The sequence below is a fragment of the Motacilla alba genome, chromosome 5 (genome assembly GCF_015832195.1).
Source record: "Motacilla alba alba isolate MOTALB_02 chromosome 5, Motacilla_alba_V1.0_pri, whole genome shotgun sequence".
Taxonomy (NCBI): Eukaryota; Metazoa; Chordata; class Aves; order Passeriformes; family Motacillidae; genus Motacilla; species Motacilla alba.
The window spans coordinates 25014223-25029650 of NC_052020.1; the positions used below are offsets into that span (position 1 = coordinate 25014223).

The 15428-nt window shown below is 42.4% G+C and overlaps 1 protein-coding gene across 2 annotated transcripts in view; it reads left to right on the top strand.

Moving 5' to 3' along the window:
- The window catches only part of ITPKA (inositol-trisphosphate 3-kinase A), a 39975-nt gene that overhangs the window by 19716 nt on the left and 4831 nt on the right, over positions 1-15428 (top strand). For both annotated transcript variants that reach the window (XM_038137452.1, XM_038137453.1), the window contains 5 exons: positions 4505-4601; positions 6795-7008; positions 8748-8952; positions 13966-14067; positions 15156-15227. In XM_038137452.1, coding sequence (XP_037993380.1) covers positions 4505-4601; positions 6795-7008; positions 8748-8952; positions 13966-14067; positions 15156-15227 — 690 coding nt within the window. The remainder of the gene's footprint in view (positions 1-4504; positions 4602-6794; positions 7009-8747; positions 8953-13965; positions 14068-15155; positions 15228-15428) is intronic.

Genomic DNA, 15428 nt, shown 5'->3' on the forward strand with positions numbered 1-15428 from the left:
TCCCCCAACGCTTCCTAATTTAGATGTGACTGATGTTTTTAATTATTGTAATTGCTGAAAAGTCCTAAGTGAAACAAATTCTTATGTATGTTACCTGTTTGTCATTTCTTGCCTGAGGGTAGTTACATGTGTTTCGGACATTCACAGAACTGAGATCTTATTGTTTTATTTTTACCCTTAAATAAGTGAGAGATTTTATTTATTTTTCCATAGAATAGCAGAGGAACGTTCAGGTCTCTCTCCACTGTTGCCTTTAGGAATTAGAGTAGCTCTCCTGTTCCTGAGGAATTCAGCATATGCTCAGGGAGATGCTAGTTGTTCTGTACTGCCTGTAAAACAACAATAGCAACTAAAAAAGCCCCATCCAATTCAGGGAGTTTGCACTAATCTCTTCAGTGAGCTTGCTTGTAAGGATGCTACAGCTCTTGTCCTGCAGTGATCGGAGGGTTTCAGGAAAGCCTGGTAGTTCTTATTCTTGGCAGCAGTGGGGTCTGAGGCCAAATGCCTTCAAGTGGATTAAGTACCTCCCAGAGAGTTCAGTGGATTTTCAGGAAAGTCCTCTGGTGTATTTGTGCAGGCTCATCATGGCTGTGCCTCTGCACACTGGTCGTGTGGGAAGTTGCGTGCTTATCATGAGAAAAGGCCTGGAGAAAGGTGTGCTCACACAAACCAGTGGCGCTCAGTTACTGCTGCTCTTTGCTTTCCCTTAATGGATTGACAGGATGGCAGTAGCCACCTTTATCCAAGATAGAATAGGTGGGGAGTACCTCACCCAGCTAGCATCTTGTCTGCATATGCACTGAGCAGGTCTCCACATCTGCTGCATGCATGTATGCGTCTCTTCAGAGCTGCGCTTCAAATTTAGGAAAGTGAGTCAAGAGAGTAATCCAGGTAGCAGATCAGATACCAAACCATAGTTTCTTTGCCTGCACTGTGGCTGCATTGCACGAATTGCTTCTCCCATTCTCTTCCCTGAAATATTGTCCGTTTTCTGTCAGGGGCACGCTTGCTGTGGCACAGATTGTCACGTGGTCTGCCCCATTGGCAGAAAACTTGCTTTTCCCTCTTTAGTGCCCCACACCTTTTATTGCTCGGGAGAGATTTATATCATGTCTCAGTTAAAGTTCACATCAAGTAACTTACGTGCCGAGTCTAAGAATATTAGTATTTTTCAGGTTTGCTTCTTGACTCTTTTGGAATGCCTTTCTTCTTACTGTTGGAAAACTCTTGAGCATATTGAGGCATGTAACACAGCATCAGTGATGTCAATTCAGACAATCCTAAATGCAGATACAATACAATACAATTCCAGACTTCCGCCTGGGAATCTAGAAGAAGTGAAGTCTTGGAGAAACCCAGGCAGAGCAAAAAATCAAGGAAGGCTGAGCAGGAATCTAGAAGAAACAGGGGCAGCGGGAGATAAGGCTGCAGATACAGATGGGCAGTGGTAGAAGCCCTCTTTGCCATTGCAGCATTAAGTAGTGATTTGAAAAGCACATAATGCCATTGCTAACAAAGAAGAAGAGATCTTGCTTTAGAAATAGAAGTGAGAATGATTCCTCCTACAGCAAGCACACAAAGTTTTCATCTTCCCACTCACACCACTGCTCTACCAGCATGCAGCCCTGCTTGCATCCTGGCAATTTGTATCCTGGGTTGTGTGAGCTGGGAGACTAGAAATGGAGGTAGAGGAAAGTGAAACTGCTGAACCCCTGCTGATGGCAACACTCCCCACAGGACAGGTCTGAAGGCAATCCTCTCCCTACTAGCTTGAGCCTTCTGCTTTCCCTATCTTGAGGGGGAGCAGAGGTTTGTGAAGAGATTATTTAAAATTAAAAAAGGTAAATAAAGATAGTCAGTGTCTATTTATTGGATGAGTAGCTTAAACATTGTTATCCAAGCAGCCATAACCTAAACAGCCAAAGTCCACTTGAGCTAGGGCTGAATTTGGCCCATTGTCTTTCCTTCACGCCCACAGTACAAATAAAAGTTTCAGCTTCTTAGCATTTGGTGGGAGGGAGGAGGCAGGAGAGCCACTGGAGTGTAATGTTGCATTGACAGTTGATGTGCGTTCGTTGAGAATCTGTGCTTCTCGTTACTGATGCGTGCAGCAGTATGACAAGTCACTGGGAGACAGGAGGCAGTTTGTTAGGAGGGGGACATTATGATGTGTATGGAGTCTTTATTGCAGAGTTATAGAGCAATGTTGACTTCTGATTAAGGGATGGGGAAAATCCAGTGTTGCCCTGAAAACTGGTCTGGAATCTTAAAAAACGAAATCTTTGGCAGGAGCTACATTCAAAGAGGTCATTTTACTTTGTAACAATGGGGTTTTTCCAATTACTGTTTAAATAACTTGGGACTCTCTCCCTCTGAAGTAGAAGCAGCTCAGTAGCCTGAAGAGCTTCTGCTATCAGTGAGATCTCACAAATAAACTAGACAAAAATAATTTCTTTGCTACTTGAAAAACAGTATTTACATTGCACTTCCCTCCAGAAGGAGACTATGGACATGTTTAAGTGGTGTACAAGAGTCTCTCTCATCCTCACAGAACCGCAGTTCCTCGCAGAACAGAACCCAACAGTGTCTACTGCTGGGTCTGCAGTAGACACAAGTCGCCGTTCAACACTGCAAGGCTGCAGTTTGGAGCAGCTTAAGGCAAATTCTAAAAAACTATGAAATCCAAATAATATAGCATATGAACCTGCAGAAGTAAGTTATGCAATTGGAGTTTAGCTAGAGCTAGTAACATCTGTGGAGTTTTAATAAGTGCAACTGAGTCTTCATCATTCTCAAACATCCAGGATTTTCTCTGGATGCTTCCTCTCACTGGCATAGTATGTTTTCAAAAGTATCATTGCTGCATGAGGCACATATATGACTAGGAGTCAGTTAATTTCAGCTTGAACTCCATTAAAACCCAATGTTTAATAGGTAGAAGCAATCTCATTTCAGAGTAAGTATGCTCATATGGCAATTATGTTGTTATGTCAGTTTAATTTAAAGCATTACTTAAAACTTTCTTGTGAAGGCAAATCCTTAAAAAAAATCACTTGTGTCTGTGGGTTCATATGTCTTCTTGGTACATTCTAAGCTAACTGCAGGTTTTTTGCCCTCACAGGGTGACCAGTGTTGCTGGAGGGTACCTTATAAGAAATGTTGTGTAAGTTAGTACGTTTGGGGAAGCGTGGCCAGGTCAGAGAGTGATCTGGAGAGCAACATTTTGCCTGTGTATAATTTTCTGCAATTTCACATTTTCTGTTTTACACTTAGATTGTAGAAGACAATAAAAATTAGGCATCCTAAGCACCTAAATCTTCAGATCAATATCCATGCTAGAGAAGACACAGTTGTTGTTTTGAATGTGTATTTTCCAGTTGATGAGCAAGCGCCTAAACTTGTTTTCAGTGACATTAATACTTCCCATTGATTTTGGTGATTTCCAATTGGGCCATCAATAAACACTTCTGTAAGTGCAGCCTAATCTCCAGCTACACCTGATCTCAACAAAACCCCCTCAGCACTGAACTGTCATGCCATAAGTATAATGCAGCTCCATTTTTCTTCTCCAGCAGGGTGTTATGTTCTAGTAATAGAAGAACTGAGCCTGCTCTCCTTGTTTGTAAAGCACTTTGGGATCCCTCCAACTGTAACATGAACGTTGGTGGGCTGTAGTTCTCTCCCATCTGGGTTTCAGTTCCAGAGCATGAGACTTTTTCACTTTCTACTTTTTTTTTTCCCCTGCCTTTGTGACAGAGCACTCAGCTGCTCTTTGTGAGCAGCTGTTCTGTTTCCCTGTCTGCCTGCAGCGGTACCCAGACAGCTGCAGCCAAAGGTTGCCAGAGCAATGCCCAGCTTTGTTAAAAAGTAACAGGATTGGGAAAGAGGGGAGGGAGTAGGAAAATTCATGACCTGGAGTAGGTTCTACAGCTCGATGTCAATGGTGCTGAGGGACCTGGGTGAGCTCTGTGTCCAGCTAGAGATGCGCTTTCTATGCAGGTGTCCCAGTAGGATTTACCTGCTGACTTGGGGAAAGCTGCTAATCATGAGGTGATGCTGAAGTTCTCTGGGAAAGGAAGTGTTGCTGACAGTGACAAGCAGCTTATGTGCATGTCTCATGGAAACTAATACGTGCGTATGTGTGCATGTGTGTGTTCGTTCAGCATCTGCTGTCCACATACTCTGTGACTCACACACAGAGGGCGAGGTGTGGCTAAGAACAGGCCTATGACGTGCAGTATGACTTTTTTTTTTCCCCTCCTTATAGGCAGCTTTCTTGTGCATGGCAGGGCGTTATCTTTATTTGTCCATTCTTGGGTTTGTGTGCATATTTTTCCAACAATGATGATAGTGTTTGTTTGTACAAGAAAATGTTTTGTGGTTCCACCTTGGAGCACTTACACATTAGTGAGGAACAATTCAATGTGCATGAAGCTATGTAATACATTTGTGGCATGTCAGGATTTCAGCTTTTGCCCAACTTAAGATTTCTTTTCTTTTCCAGAAAAAGGCATGGCATACAATTAAAACCATGGTTAACTTACCAGTCATCAGCCCCTTCAAGAAACGCTACTCATGGGTGCAGCTGGCTGGGCATACAGGTGAGAGGGGTATCTTCAGTGTGTTTGTCTCAGGAGTGAGGATGACTGCAGCATGGAGAACAGTCTTTCTCTGTTTCTTTCCTTCCTTCCTTCCTTCCTTCAGGTAAAAAGGAAGCAGGCAATATCACACAAATCTGTGACCTAAAGCATATTTTGGCTGTGATGTGGATAGGGAAGTGAGAGTGATATACCTGAGTAATGAGATCAGCAGAGAAGCAATGGTCAGACTCTGGAGAAGGGCCAGGCTTGTAAGGTGATATGTGTAGAATACTTGTTAGAGGGAAACCAGAGGTTGGGGAGCTAAAGCCCTAATCTGTCTGGTGCTGTTGGTTGCGATATGGGATTATCTTTCCTGACTGAGTAGCCAGTAGTTAGTTCTCTAGGGGGAAGGACTGTCCATGCCTGTATGTGCTTCAGCCCTGCAAAGGACAGTGTTTCTAATACCACTCCAAACCCCTCATCTGAATGTAGGTCCTTGGGTGGGAACCAAACGGGAAAATTGCCTTGTTGACCATGTGTTTGCATTGTGAGTCTGTCATTGTTCACTGTACAAGTGCAAGGAGCAGCTCACTTGGTTGGTTCTAGTTTTGTGTCTGTAAAAATTATGTAGGTGTGCTCCTGATGGAGGCTTAGTTTCATTTGTAAGGCAAAAAAACAACAAAGAGAAGTCATCGGGTTTGTGTCTCTCGTGCTTCATATAATTCTCGTGCAGTGCTGGTGGGGGTTATTAGTACACATGTGGGCAGGCACCCACGCTGCATCGTGCTGTAATGCAGTACGTGAACCACCTCTGTGTATGCTGATGCCCTAATATGGTGCACTTCAAAGTTGTGCAGAGAAATTTACTGAGCCCTAGAAATTGAGTAGCTGCATTTTGCATAGTGTTGTTGTTGGGTCTGATTTGTATCACACAAGGTGTCAAGATGACCCAGTCTTAATGCAGTTTTTTTCACAGAAGTGTGGAGTTGGCTTCATCGGTGTGGAGTGATGCACTGGTCATGTAATCATAACCCTTCTGGAGACTCATACAGCAGGGTGGAAGAGGAGAGTTAAGAGTTTAATAGAAGCTGATTAGGAGAGATACTGTTCCAGTTTCCTTTTAGCAGTGTTCTGCGGTTGGGTTTACTCCATTCTTTCTGCAGCTGTTCTTCTCTGATATGAAGGTTTTTTTCTGAACTAGAACCTGGGCTGTTACCAGCCTTGCCCTTTTGCCGAGGCAGTGCCTGTTCTAGGATTTGTCAGAGAAGAACCAGTTTGCAATGGCTGATGGATCCTGCTGTGGTAAAGGTTGAGTGTTATCCCCAGGGTTAATGAGGCTCCTACTTTGGTGCCCAATTTATTTTGTCTAAATTGAAGGGTGCTTCTGAAAGAAACGTGCACTTTCCTCAGATGCTGTTTGCAGGTTGCAAGGATAGGAGAGCATTTGGAAACTCCGGACAGGTGGAGGCTGATTACTGCTAATTGTGGCCTCTGCAGATGTCATTTGTCCTGGATGCCATTCAGACACAGGGCTGTAAAAAGCACCGTCGCCCTCCAGGCTGTACCTGCAGGGCATTAGCAGATAAGCAGGTTTGCAGAGGAGGGGTAATACCTGCAGGCAGGCGCAGTCACAGTCACACAGTCACAGAGAGAGTGTGTGTGTGTGTCTGTGTGTGCGTGTGTGTGTTTGGAAAGGGCAGTGCTTGGCTTCTGGCTGGTTCTGGCTGTTTAAGTATCACTGATTGACTGCGCTGCCTCTGTCCGGACACGATCAGCAGGTGTATGTACCCTGTGTCAGGATTAAGGACAAAGCCAGTGCTGGCAGTGTTATGCAGCTTTAAAATAGCCTGGCAGAGGATTAATGATGAATTCTGGCTTGTGCCTTCTTCCTGTGCATTTTAGTAAGTATAGTACTCTTTAATAATCTAGCAAAGACTAGCGTGGAAAAAAATCCAAACAGCCCAAAGGCCTGAAGCAACTGCACTCCTTAAAGCCATAAATTCTGACATGGGAATGTATCCAAACGGACTTTCACTGCTAACAATTGTTTGTCTTGTGTGTTTTATTTTTTATGGAAAGCATCTTATCTCTTCAGGGGAAATCTTTAACTGCTGCTATGAGACTGAGATATATGAAACTGGAATGCTGGGGGAAGGAATTTTTCTTTTTTTGCTTGTCAATCTTGTCAGCAAGTGTTTGATTTTCTTTTTTTAGGGAATTTCAAGGCAGCTGATAGTGGGAAGATTCTCAAACGCTTCTCAGAGAATGAAAAGGAGTGTTTTGAGCGATTGATGAAAGACCCACTACGCTCCTGTGTCCCTTGCTTCCATGGCGTGGTGGAGAGAGATGGCGAGAGCTACATCCAGCTGGATGACTTGCTCACTGATTTTGAAGGGCCAAGTGTGATGGACTGCAAGATGGGGATCAGGTGGGGTGAATGAAAGAGAATGTGCTTTCTCTGTATTTGAAGGAAGGGGGAGATGTGGTCATGCTCACAGTCACCTTGGACAACCTGAGGACAATATGTCCCATTACTGCCAGTTTGGGACAATATGTCCCATGTACTGCCAGTACATGGATTCTGGAGACTAACTGATTTATATTCTCAAAAACTATCCACATCAAGAAATGTTCAGGAGTGAATTAAGATCAAGTTTCTCTGTGAATTAAGTGAATTAAGATCAAGATTCTCTGTGAATTAAGTGAATTAAGATCAAGTTTCTCTGCAGTGGCCTGATAATACATGGGAAAAAATGACATGATTTATTCACTGCCAGTTCATTGAATCTTTGTGTATGCAGTGATTCAGAAAGCCTCACAAAATAAAGTTTCCATCTCCCAGTGCAAATGCCTGAATAGCACTATGAAAGCCCATTTCCAGTGCTTGAATGAGTCTTTGCTGGTATTGATCTTTTCTTTAAAGAGTTGACCATTTGCTCAGGACTGATCTGTGTTTTTCCCTACTCTGACATCTTGAAGTGTTGCCATCTCTTCGTTCTCCAGGTTCTCACTTTCTTTTCCATTCATTGTCTGTGATTAAGACAGAAACATCAAAAATACTATCTAAGCATAACAAAGAGATAGAGATTTGTTGAGATCCTGGAGTCAGGTAACTGTACAGAGAAGTATGAGCTGTCATAGTAATCTTTCAGCTGGGATGTTAGCTCAGATGCTCAAGAGTAATTGTCATAAATTAGTTACTCTACTTACAGTTACTCTACTTTACTTACAGTAAAGTAGTTACTCTACTTTACTTTGAAAAATGCAGATATGCCTTTTCAAATAGGTGCAAAATTTTAAATTAATTAGAAAGATGTAGCACTGATATGTTCAGAAGAAATAGGAGAAGGATTTACTACAATACACATTTTGTTGAAAATAGGTGACATTCTGGCAGTGAGTGACATCATCTCCTAAATGCCATCCTGTTCTGTTACGCTGTGATGAAGAAAGGAAACTTCAGGCACTTGACAAAGTGCAAGCTTTAGGAATCCAGTGAATTGTAGAAAACGTGGATGGTGCCTTTCTAATGGCCACTGGATTACTAGATTGAGTGATAAGAGCAAAATGTGGAAGTTTTGTGTCCCTTCACCTCCCTGTTCTTAGTTACCTCTTCTGGTTTGGAACTACTCTGATAATCTGCTTTACTCTAGTTTTTTCTATATGAAGAGTGATTCTGTCTTTCACTGAGATGCATTAAGTAAAATCTAAACTTCCTGAGGCCTAAAAAAAATTACCTATGGCTGTTTTAAAGTTTTTTGAGGAGATAGAATGCAGTAAGTCTTCAATAGCCCTATTTGTTTTTTTTTTTTTAATTTCATTTTAAGTGATCTCTCCTACCTGTCCTCTGAAAATGCAGTTGTATTTTATGGCACAGTGGGAATTCAGCTTTCTCCTATTCTGTAACCAGGAAATAATCAGAACTTGTAACAGTAAGTAAAGGTATAGTTAGAACAAGAAGTGAATTAGAATTCCTGATTCCTGAGGCTTTTTCACTAAATATACCTGCACAGTCATTGCTCTGTGTACTTTAGTTTCCCCGTGTGCAAAACTGGGGCAATGATAAGGCTTATTTTCCTGATTGTTGTTTCTTGAGGCCAGTTTGTGAGCTGTAAAAAGAAATGTTGAGGAAGTCCTTAAGGATGTGTTGGGATGTGATGTTTGCAGAACATACCTGGAGGAAGAGTTGACTAAGGCACGAGAGAAACCAAAGCTGCGTAAGGACATGTACAAGAAAATGATTGAAGTGGATCCTCTTGCTCCCACGGCTGAAGAGAATGCCCAGCATGCTGTCACCAAACCCCGGTACATGCAGTGGAGAGAAACCATCAGCTCTAGTGCCAACCTGGGCTTCAGGATTGAAGGAATTAAGGTAATATTTTCACCTCTGCCTATTCCTCAAGACTGAACTTTTTTGATTAATCAAACAAGCTTGTGCACATCAGTAGCCAGCTTTTCCAAAGGATCGTGTGAAAATGCACTAACTGAAACCACTGAGTGCACTCTATTGCAGTTCTAAAGCATTCATTCTAATTGTAACAGAGAGTGTCAATGAATTCAAGCTTCAGATACACATCAGCCATATTTGAATCAACTACAGAGACCTTACAGGAAGGATACAGGGAGGTATGCAGTGTAGATAGCATGAAAATGAGACTGTTGTAAGGAGGAATTCAGAACAGAAGTATTAACTCCCTCCCTGCATGCAATTACTTTTTTTTTTTATCCAGGAACTATACATATTTATTCCAAGTGAATCACAGTTAAGTGGTTTTGTTGCAGTTACATTTATTGGCAAGGCATGTTAAAAGCATTTGCTTAGATACTCTTGGGATCAAGGAAACCACTTTTCCTTTTAAATACATGATGAGATCCAGTATAGATGGAGCTGGAATAAAGCCAGAGCAATCCAAAATGAAATTTCTCCATCAGCCAAGTCCATCTGCTGTTCTTGATAGATAAGTTTGTGTCCCTGTACCATTCCTAGGATACTACCTCACAGCCACAGTAGAATCTTGGCAATTTTCTTTCCTATCTGTTACTTACTTATCTTTTATAGAATCATAAAATGGACTGGGTTGGAATGGACCTTAAAGATCATGTAGTTCCCACCCCCATGCTATAGGTAGGGACACCTTCCACTAGACCAGGTTGCTCAGAGTTCCATCCAACCTGGTCTTGAAAAATTCCAGAGATGAGGCACCCACAACTTCTCTGGGCAACCTGTTCCAGTGCTTCGCCCCACTTGCAGTGAAGAATCTTTTTCTAATACCTATTCTGAACCTACTCCCACTTTTAAAGGATCCCTTGTCCTGTTACTGCCTGCTCTTGTAAAAAACCCTCTCCATTTTTTCTTGTAGGCTCCCTTCAGGTACTGGAAAGCCACAGTTAGGTCATCCCAAAGTCTTTTCTTTTCCAGGCTGAAAAAACCCAGTTTGCTCAGTCTTTCCTCATAGGAGAGGTTTTCCATCCCTTTAATCAATTTGGTGGCCTCCTCTGGACTTGCTCCAACAGGTCCCTGTGTGTCCTGAGTTGAGGACCCCAGAGCTGAATGCAGCACTGCTGGTGGGGTCCCATGAGAGAGGAAGAGGGGTAGAATCCCCTCCCTTGCCCTGCTGGCCATGCTGCTTTGGATACAGCCCAGGACACAGTTGGCTTTCTGGGCTGTGAGCTCACATTGCTGGGTCATGTGCAGCCTCCTGTTCACCAGCACTCCCAGGTCCTTTTTGGCAGGGCTGCTCTTGATCTGTTCGTCCACCAGCTCAGATAGATACTGCGGGCTGCCCTGACCCATGTGCAACACCTTGCACTTGAACTGCATGGGGTTCCCATGGGCCCACCTTCAAGCCTGCCTGTGTCTCTCTGGATGGCATCCCATCCTTCAAGTGTGTCAACTGCACCACTCCAGAATCTGGATTAGTTTTGTTTCCATTTCACAATTCAAGCACATAGAAATAAGGTATAAAAGATGGTAGTGATGCTGAATAGAGGCTCTTTAAATACCTCTTTCTTCTTTCCTTTGCTTTATGTCTTCTCCCTCCCTTATTCACAGATTCTCCTGCTGTGATACTGGAACTGGGGCTCCAAGCTCATGTGGTGCTGGCCCCTTGTGTGCTGTGCCACCCGCTCCTGGCTGTTAAGACACAGGGATCCTCATGCAGGAACTGTCTGGATGGTAGCTGAGTAGATGATCTGGCTCCAGTCCAGCCAAAACACAGGATCCTGTCTTGCCCTTTAGCCAGCTAATGATGTTATCAAGATACCTGTTTTATTCCTGTACAACTTAGGTCTTTGTATGCTCCTCTGTGTAATGGAATCAGAAACCCAGATGATCTTGAGGCTTTTCATGTGTGTTCTTGAAAAGATGGTTGGTGAGTGAAAGATGTACAGTCCCAGAGAGTGACTGAGCTAAAGGAGAACATGGGAGCTTCAGAAAAACCTCCTGGCTTGTTCTTTGGGGATTTGTTGGATAGGAGCAGTGTGACACACAGACTGTGTGTTTCCCTCTGTGGAGACACTGCTGTAACTGTGCACAGAATGAATACTTAATCCTTGACTAAGTACAGGAAGTACTTTGGAGCACATTCCCTTTCTCTGTATCTCCCTGTGCTGTTATGAGGAATGTAGGTATAATTTTAAAATGTTTTTTAGATGGAGAAAAGGTGGCAGAAATTGTTCAGGCAATACAGGTAGTCAGTACTCCCTGCACTGTTCCACTGAAGCTGAACTGTACATCCAGTTCTGTGTTTTTGCAGAAAAGCAAAGCCATTCTGCAGGGATCCCCATTTTGGTAAGAAAGCCTGTAAAAGTCAGTGGTGCCAGCTAGTGGTTGATGGGAACAAGGGGATGTTCTCCCTGACTGGACTGATAACTCCTGGAGTTAGCTGATGAGGTATGTTGGGTTTGGTCATTCCTGCCCTGTGGCTGCTTGAAAAAGAAGCAAAACCAAAGAAAGTGAAATCATAAGCCTTTCTGTGAACTGGCTGCTGATAAATGAGATCTGATTCACCATATGCACTCCTGCCATAATGGGTTATCTTTTATCTTTGGGTTGATCCATTTCTTATCTTTGCCTTGCTTCTGGATCTCTGAAATCAAGTCCAGTTCATTTATGGGATTTGGTGCTTTTCCTCCTATCAAAAATATTCTGAACCATTTGCTTTCCCTACAGTTGGAACCTGTTGCTCAGTATCTTGTGCCTGCCTGATTCCAAATGCACATTTCCTCTCTTGCAGAGGCATCGCAAGGATTTTCTCTATAATACTAAACTAATGCCTGGGGCTGAGAGTTGGGACTTCTGTCTTCCCATTCTGTCAGTGAATATCTGTGCAGTTTGAAAAGTTACTGCTTCCTTTGGTAGCATTCCTTTAGCTGTAGATCAGGGCTAGCCATTTTCCCAGGAGGATATCAGATTTGATTCATAAATCTTTGTGAATCCACTATGTTAACCCAGAGCCCTTTAAGGGAAGTCTGCAGAGGGCTCTGAGCAAGACACCATGATTTAAGATGGATAGTACTATTTTATGGAGCTGTGACACTTGCCCTCTGGTGAGCCGTGTCACTGTCACATCTAATAAGAACTGGCCCACGAGCTGCACTATGTGACAGACTGCTCTGCTGTGCAGGAGTGTATGTGGAGCCCTTAGCAAAGGTATGACTTCGAGGAGTGAGTCAGGCAAGTGCCTCCTGAGGATCAAGTACATGCAGAGCCAACATGGTTTAGAATACTGGGGTGGTACCATTCAAACTCTGGATGTTGTTTACAGCAAGTAAAGACAGACAGTAATTATGTTTCCTGCCAACCACTGGAAAGGAGCAAAATCTTAAAAGTGTTAAAAAAGGAAGCAAGCAACTAGTTTGTCCAGACACAAAAGGTTAGAAAGGGAACAAACACTAAGCAGCTATTCTAGACATTGCCCTACAATCTGCAGCATAGGGAGAAACTATTTTTAAAACAACCTTGCTCCAGTGAAGAGGTACGAGATGAAGTTTCAAATTCCTATGTGCTGTTGAGTATTATCATGCATCAGATCAGATGGCTGCTAACTTTCACTGCCTACCTGCTGAACTGCTCTGGCATAACGTACACGTCTCATCAGGCTGGCTTGCAGCACTTGTATCTGTCCAACAGCCTTGGAATAAAATTCTCTTGCATGAGAGATCTGGAGTTTTAGCATTATTGATTTGTTTTCATGTATGCATTAGAAACCAAGTTCAGCTGTGGAATAAATAGTGTTTCTCCTGCTGAGTGAATTTGTCATTTTAGGGCAGTGACTTAACGTGTAGGAGACAACATATTTTTTTGCTGATTTTTACCTGCTGATTTACCTACCACAATGAAAATGACAGATTGGACTTAAACAATGGACAGGAAAAAAGTCCTGCAGACTTTTAGTACTTTTAGTGGATTTTTGTTACCAACTGTACTAATTCTTGTATTTTACACACATATCCTAAAATCTCCTATTCATGTCTCTTGAAGCAACAGGGATGCTCTTGGAGACACGCATATTCATATATTCTGTGTTTACAAATACCTCCAATTCATGCACTGCTCTTATTTGCTTATAGCTCCAGAAGCACATAAAAATACTCATTTTTTTTCAGTAGCAGGATGCTTCTGTACTGAATCTTACTGCTAGCACAAACATACTCTGAATTTCTCCAGGGTACACTTGGAACAAGCTTGCCTGCACTGTCCTTTGCCAAAATTCATTCACCTGCTTTGTCACTGCTAGCATTGCAAATCCCAGGTTGTTCCTGTCTGCAACAGATTTCTGTTCTGTGACTTCTGGGTCACATTATATGTTTAAAGGTCTATTTGGAACTGAATCCAAACAGCAATTCTTTGATTTCCCATTGAAAAACAGAAACAACAAAAACCACCAACACCACCAACAGAAAACCCGAATAAAACAAAAAAATCCACACCAAAACCCAAAAGAAACCCCTAAACTTAAAGGACTAGTAAAATTGGTTTTGGAAATTTTCCCTCACACCTCCCTCACACCCTCAGTCAGGGTTTCACTATCCAGACAAGAGTACAACCAAAGAGGTCTCTGTGGTTTGCCCCACTGAACTTTGCACTGCTAGCATTGATGTGAGAAAACCCTCCTGCAAGCTGGTAATATCATGCATGAATTGTTTCTTTTTTTTTTTTTTTGCTTGTGCTCAACAGGAAATGAACTGCCAGTGCCATTTAAAGCTATCCAATCAGCTTTTGTATCTCTTCTCTTCTTCTTGCTTGGTTTCTCTTCCTGTTCAGCTACTTACTTTCATCTGGTTAGCAAGGGCTGAGCTGTTGCTGGTTCAAGAGGATTGAGTGATGAGGGGAATGATATGAGTGCAGTATAAATAATCTCTCTCTGTGTGCGCTTCTGTGCAGAAGGCGGATGGAACATGTAACACAAACTTCAAAACGACAAAGACACAGGAGCAAGTTCTACAGGTTTTTGCGGAATTCATTGAGGGCAACACAACTATTCTGGTGAGTCTGAGCTCTTCAGGTACATTGATCTTGGACCAATACTCTTGCTTCATGGCTATGCTTTCTTTGGTACAGGAAATAGGAATTAGAATACCAAGAGGGTAAGTGGTTTTGACTTCAGTTGCTCTCAGGAGATGGGGTGGACATGGGGATTTGGTGGGTTGTGAGAAGTTGACTGAGACCATTTTTGTCAGTTCTTGTCATGAGTTGACCCCAAATGCCTCATGCTAGCAAAATATCATTCAAACTAACTAACTTATGGCTTGCCATCAGCTTCAGTCATGGGTGTTAGATGCATTATATGGGTGATATCTAAGCAAGGATTGTGTTGGCGGGAAAACTTGTGATTTGGGAATTCAATCTGGAGAAGATAAATCAGAGTGTGGAGGCAGGAAGTGAGATTGGTGACTAGCTGTGTTCCCATGTGTGAAACTCATCTCAAAGAGGAATTCCTGTGTGCTAATTCATGGGTAGCACAACAGGCATGTGGTAGATGGCATAACACATCTCTTGTCTTTGGAACTTCAAAGGATGCTGTAATGTTTTTCTGCAGTGTGGAAGCCATTATGAAGGCAGACTAGCCCTTCAGGAAGAGTGTGCTTGGTAGCTCAGGGCAGCCTTAAAAATCTGCACTAGAACTTTGTATATTAGGCCTTGATTCTTTTTAGCCCTCCTTTGTCCCTACCATGGTTGGAGCGCCTTGTTTCTCTAACACAATTTCTTTCTTTTCACTTTGGGGAACTGGAAGATTTTTAATTCCTTGAAAACTTTTTCTCTCCATTTAAAAAAAAAAAACAAAAAAACAAAAACAGTCGCAGAATGCTTAACGACATCTAAATCAAGACAGATATATATGCCTGATGTAACACATGCAGCAGATGAACTCCAGTCTGTTAATTCACTATGAAAGCTTGAAATGTATTTTCAGATTGACTTTCAAATGATGAGCCTGTTGTTTTGAAGGACCTCTAGCTTAAAATTAATATGATCTCATAATTATATTGACTCTTGTAAACAGATTATCTTTAATCATTTTTCAGTGAAATGTTTATGGGTTGTTTTGGGTTTCTTTTCTCTTCTTCCTCCAGAAAAAATACCTCAAACGTCTGCAGGAAATTAATGTCATTCTGGAATCCTCAGACTTCTTCAAGCGACATGAGGTGAGCAGTGAGTGTAAAGCTGTGGAGGTGCATTACTTCTTCGTTTGTCATTCAGGTGTACTTCAGAACAGCCTGCTGTATGAGTAGAAGGGGTTTTGTGAAGGGAAGGGTAAACTAATAAATGTTGACAATGCAGATACCACAAAGCCTCCACCACAGGAGATTAAACTAGTTGAAGAATAATAAGTCTCCTGTCTTTAT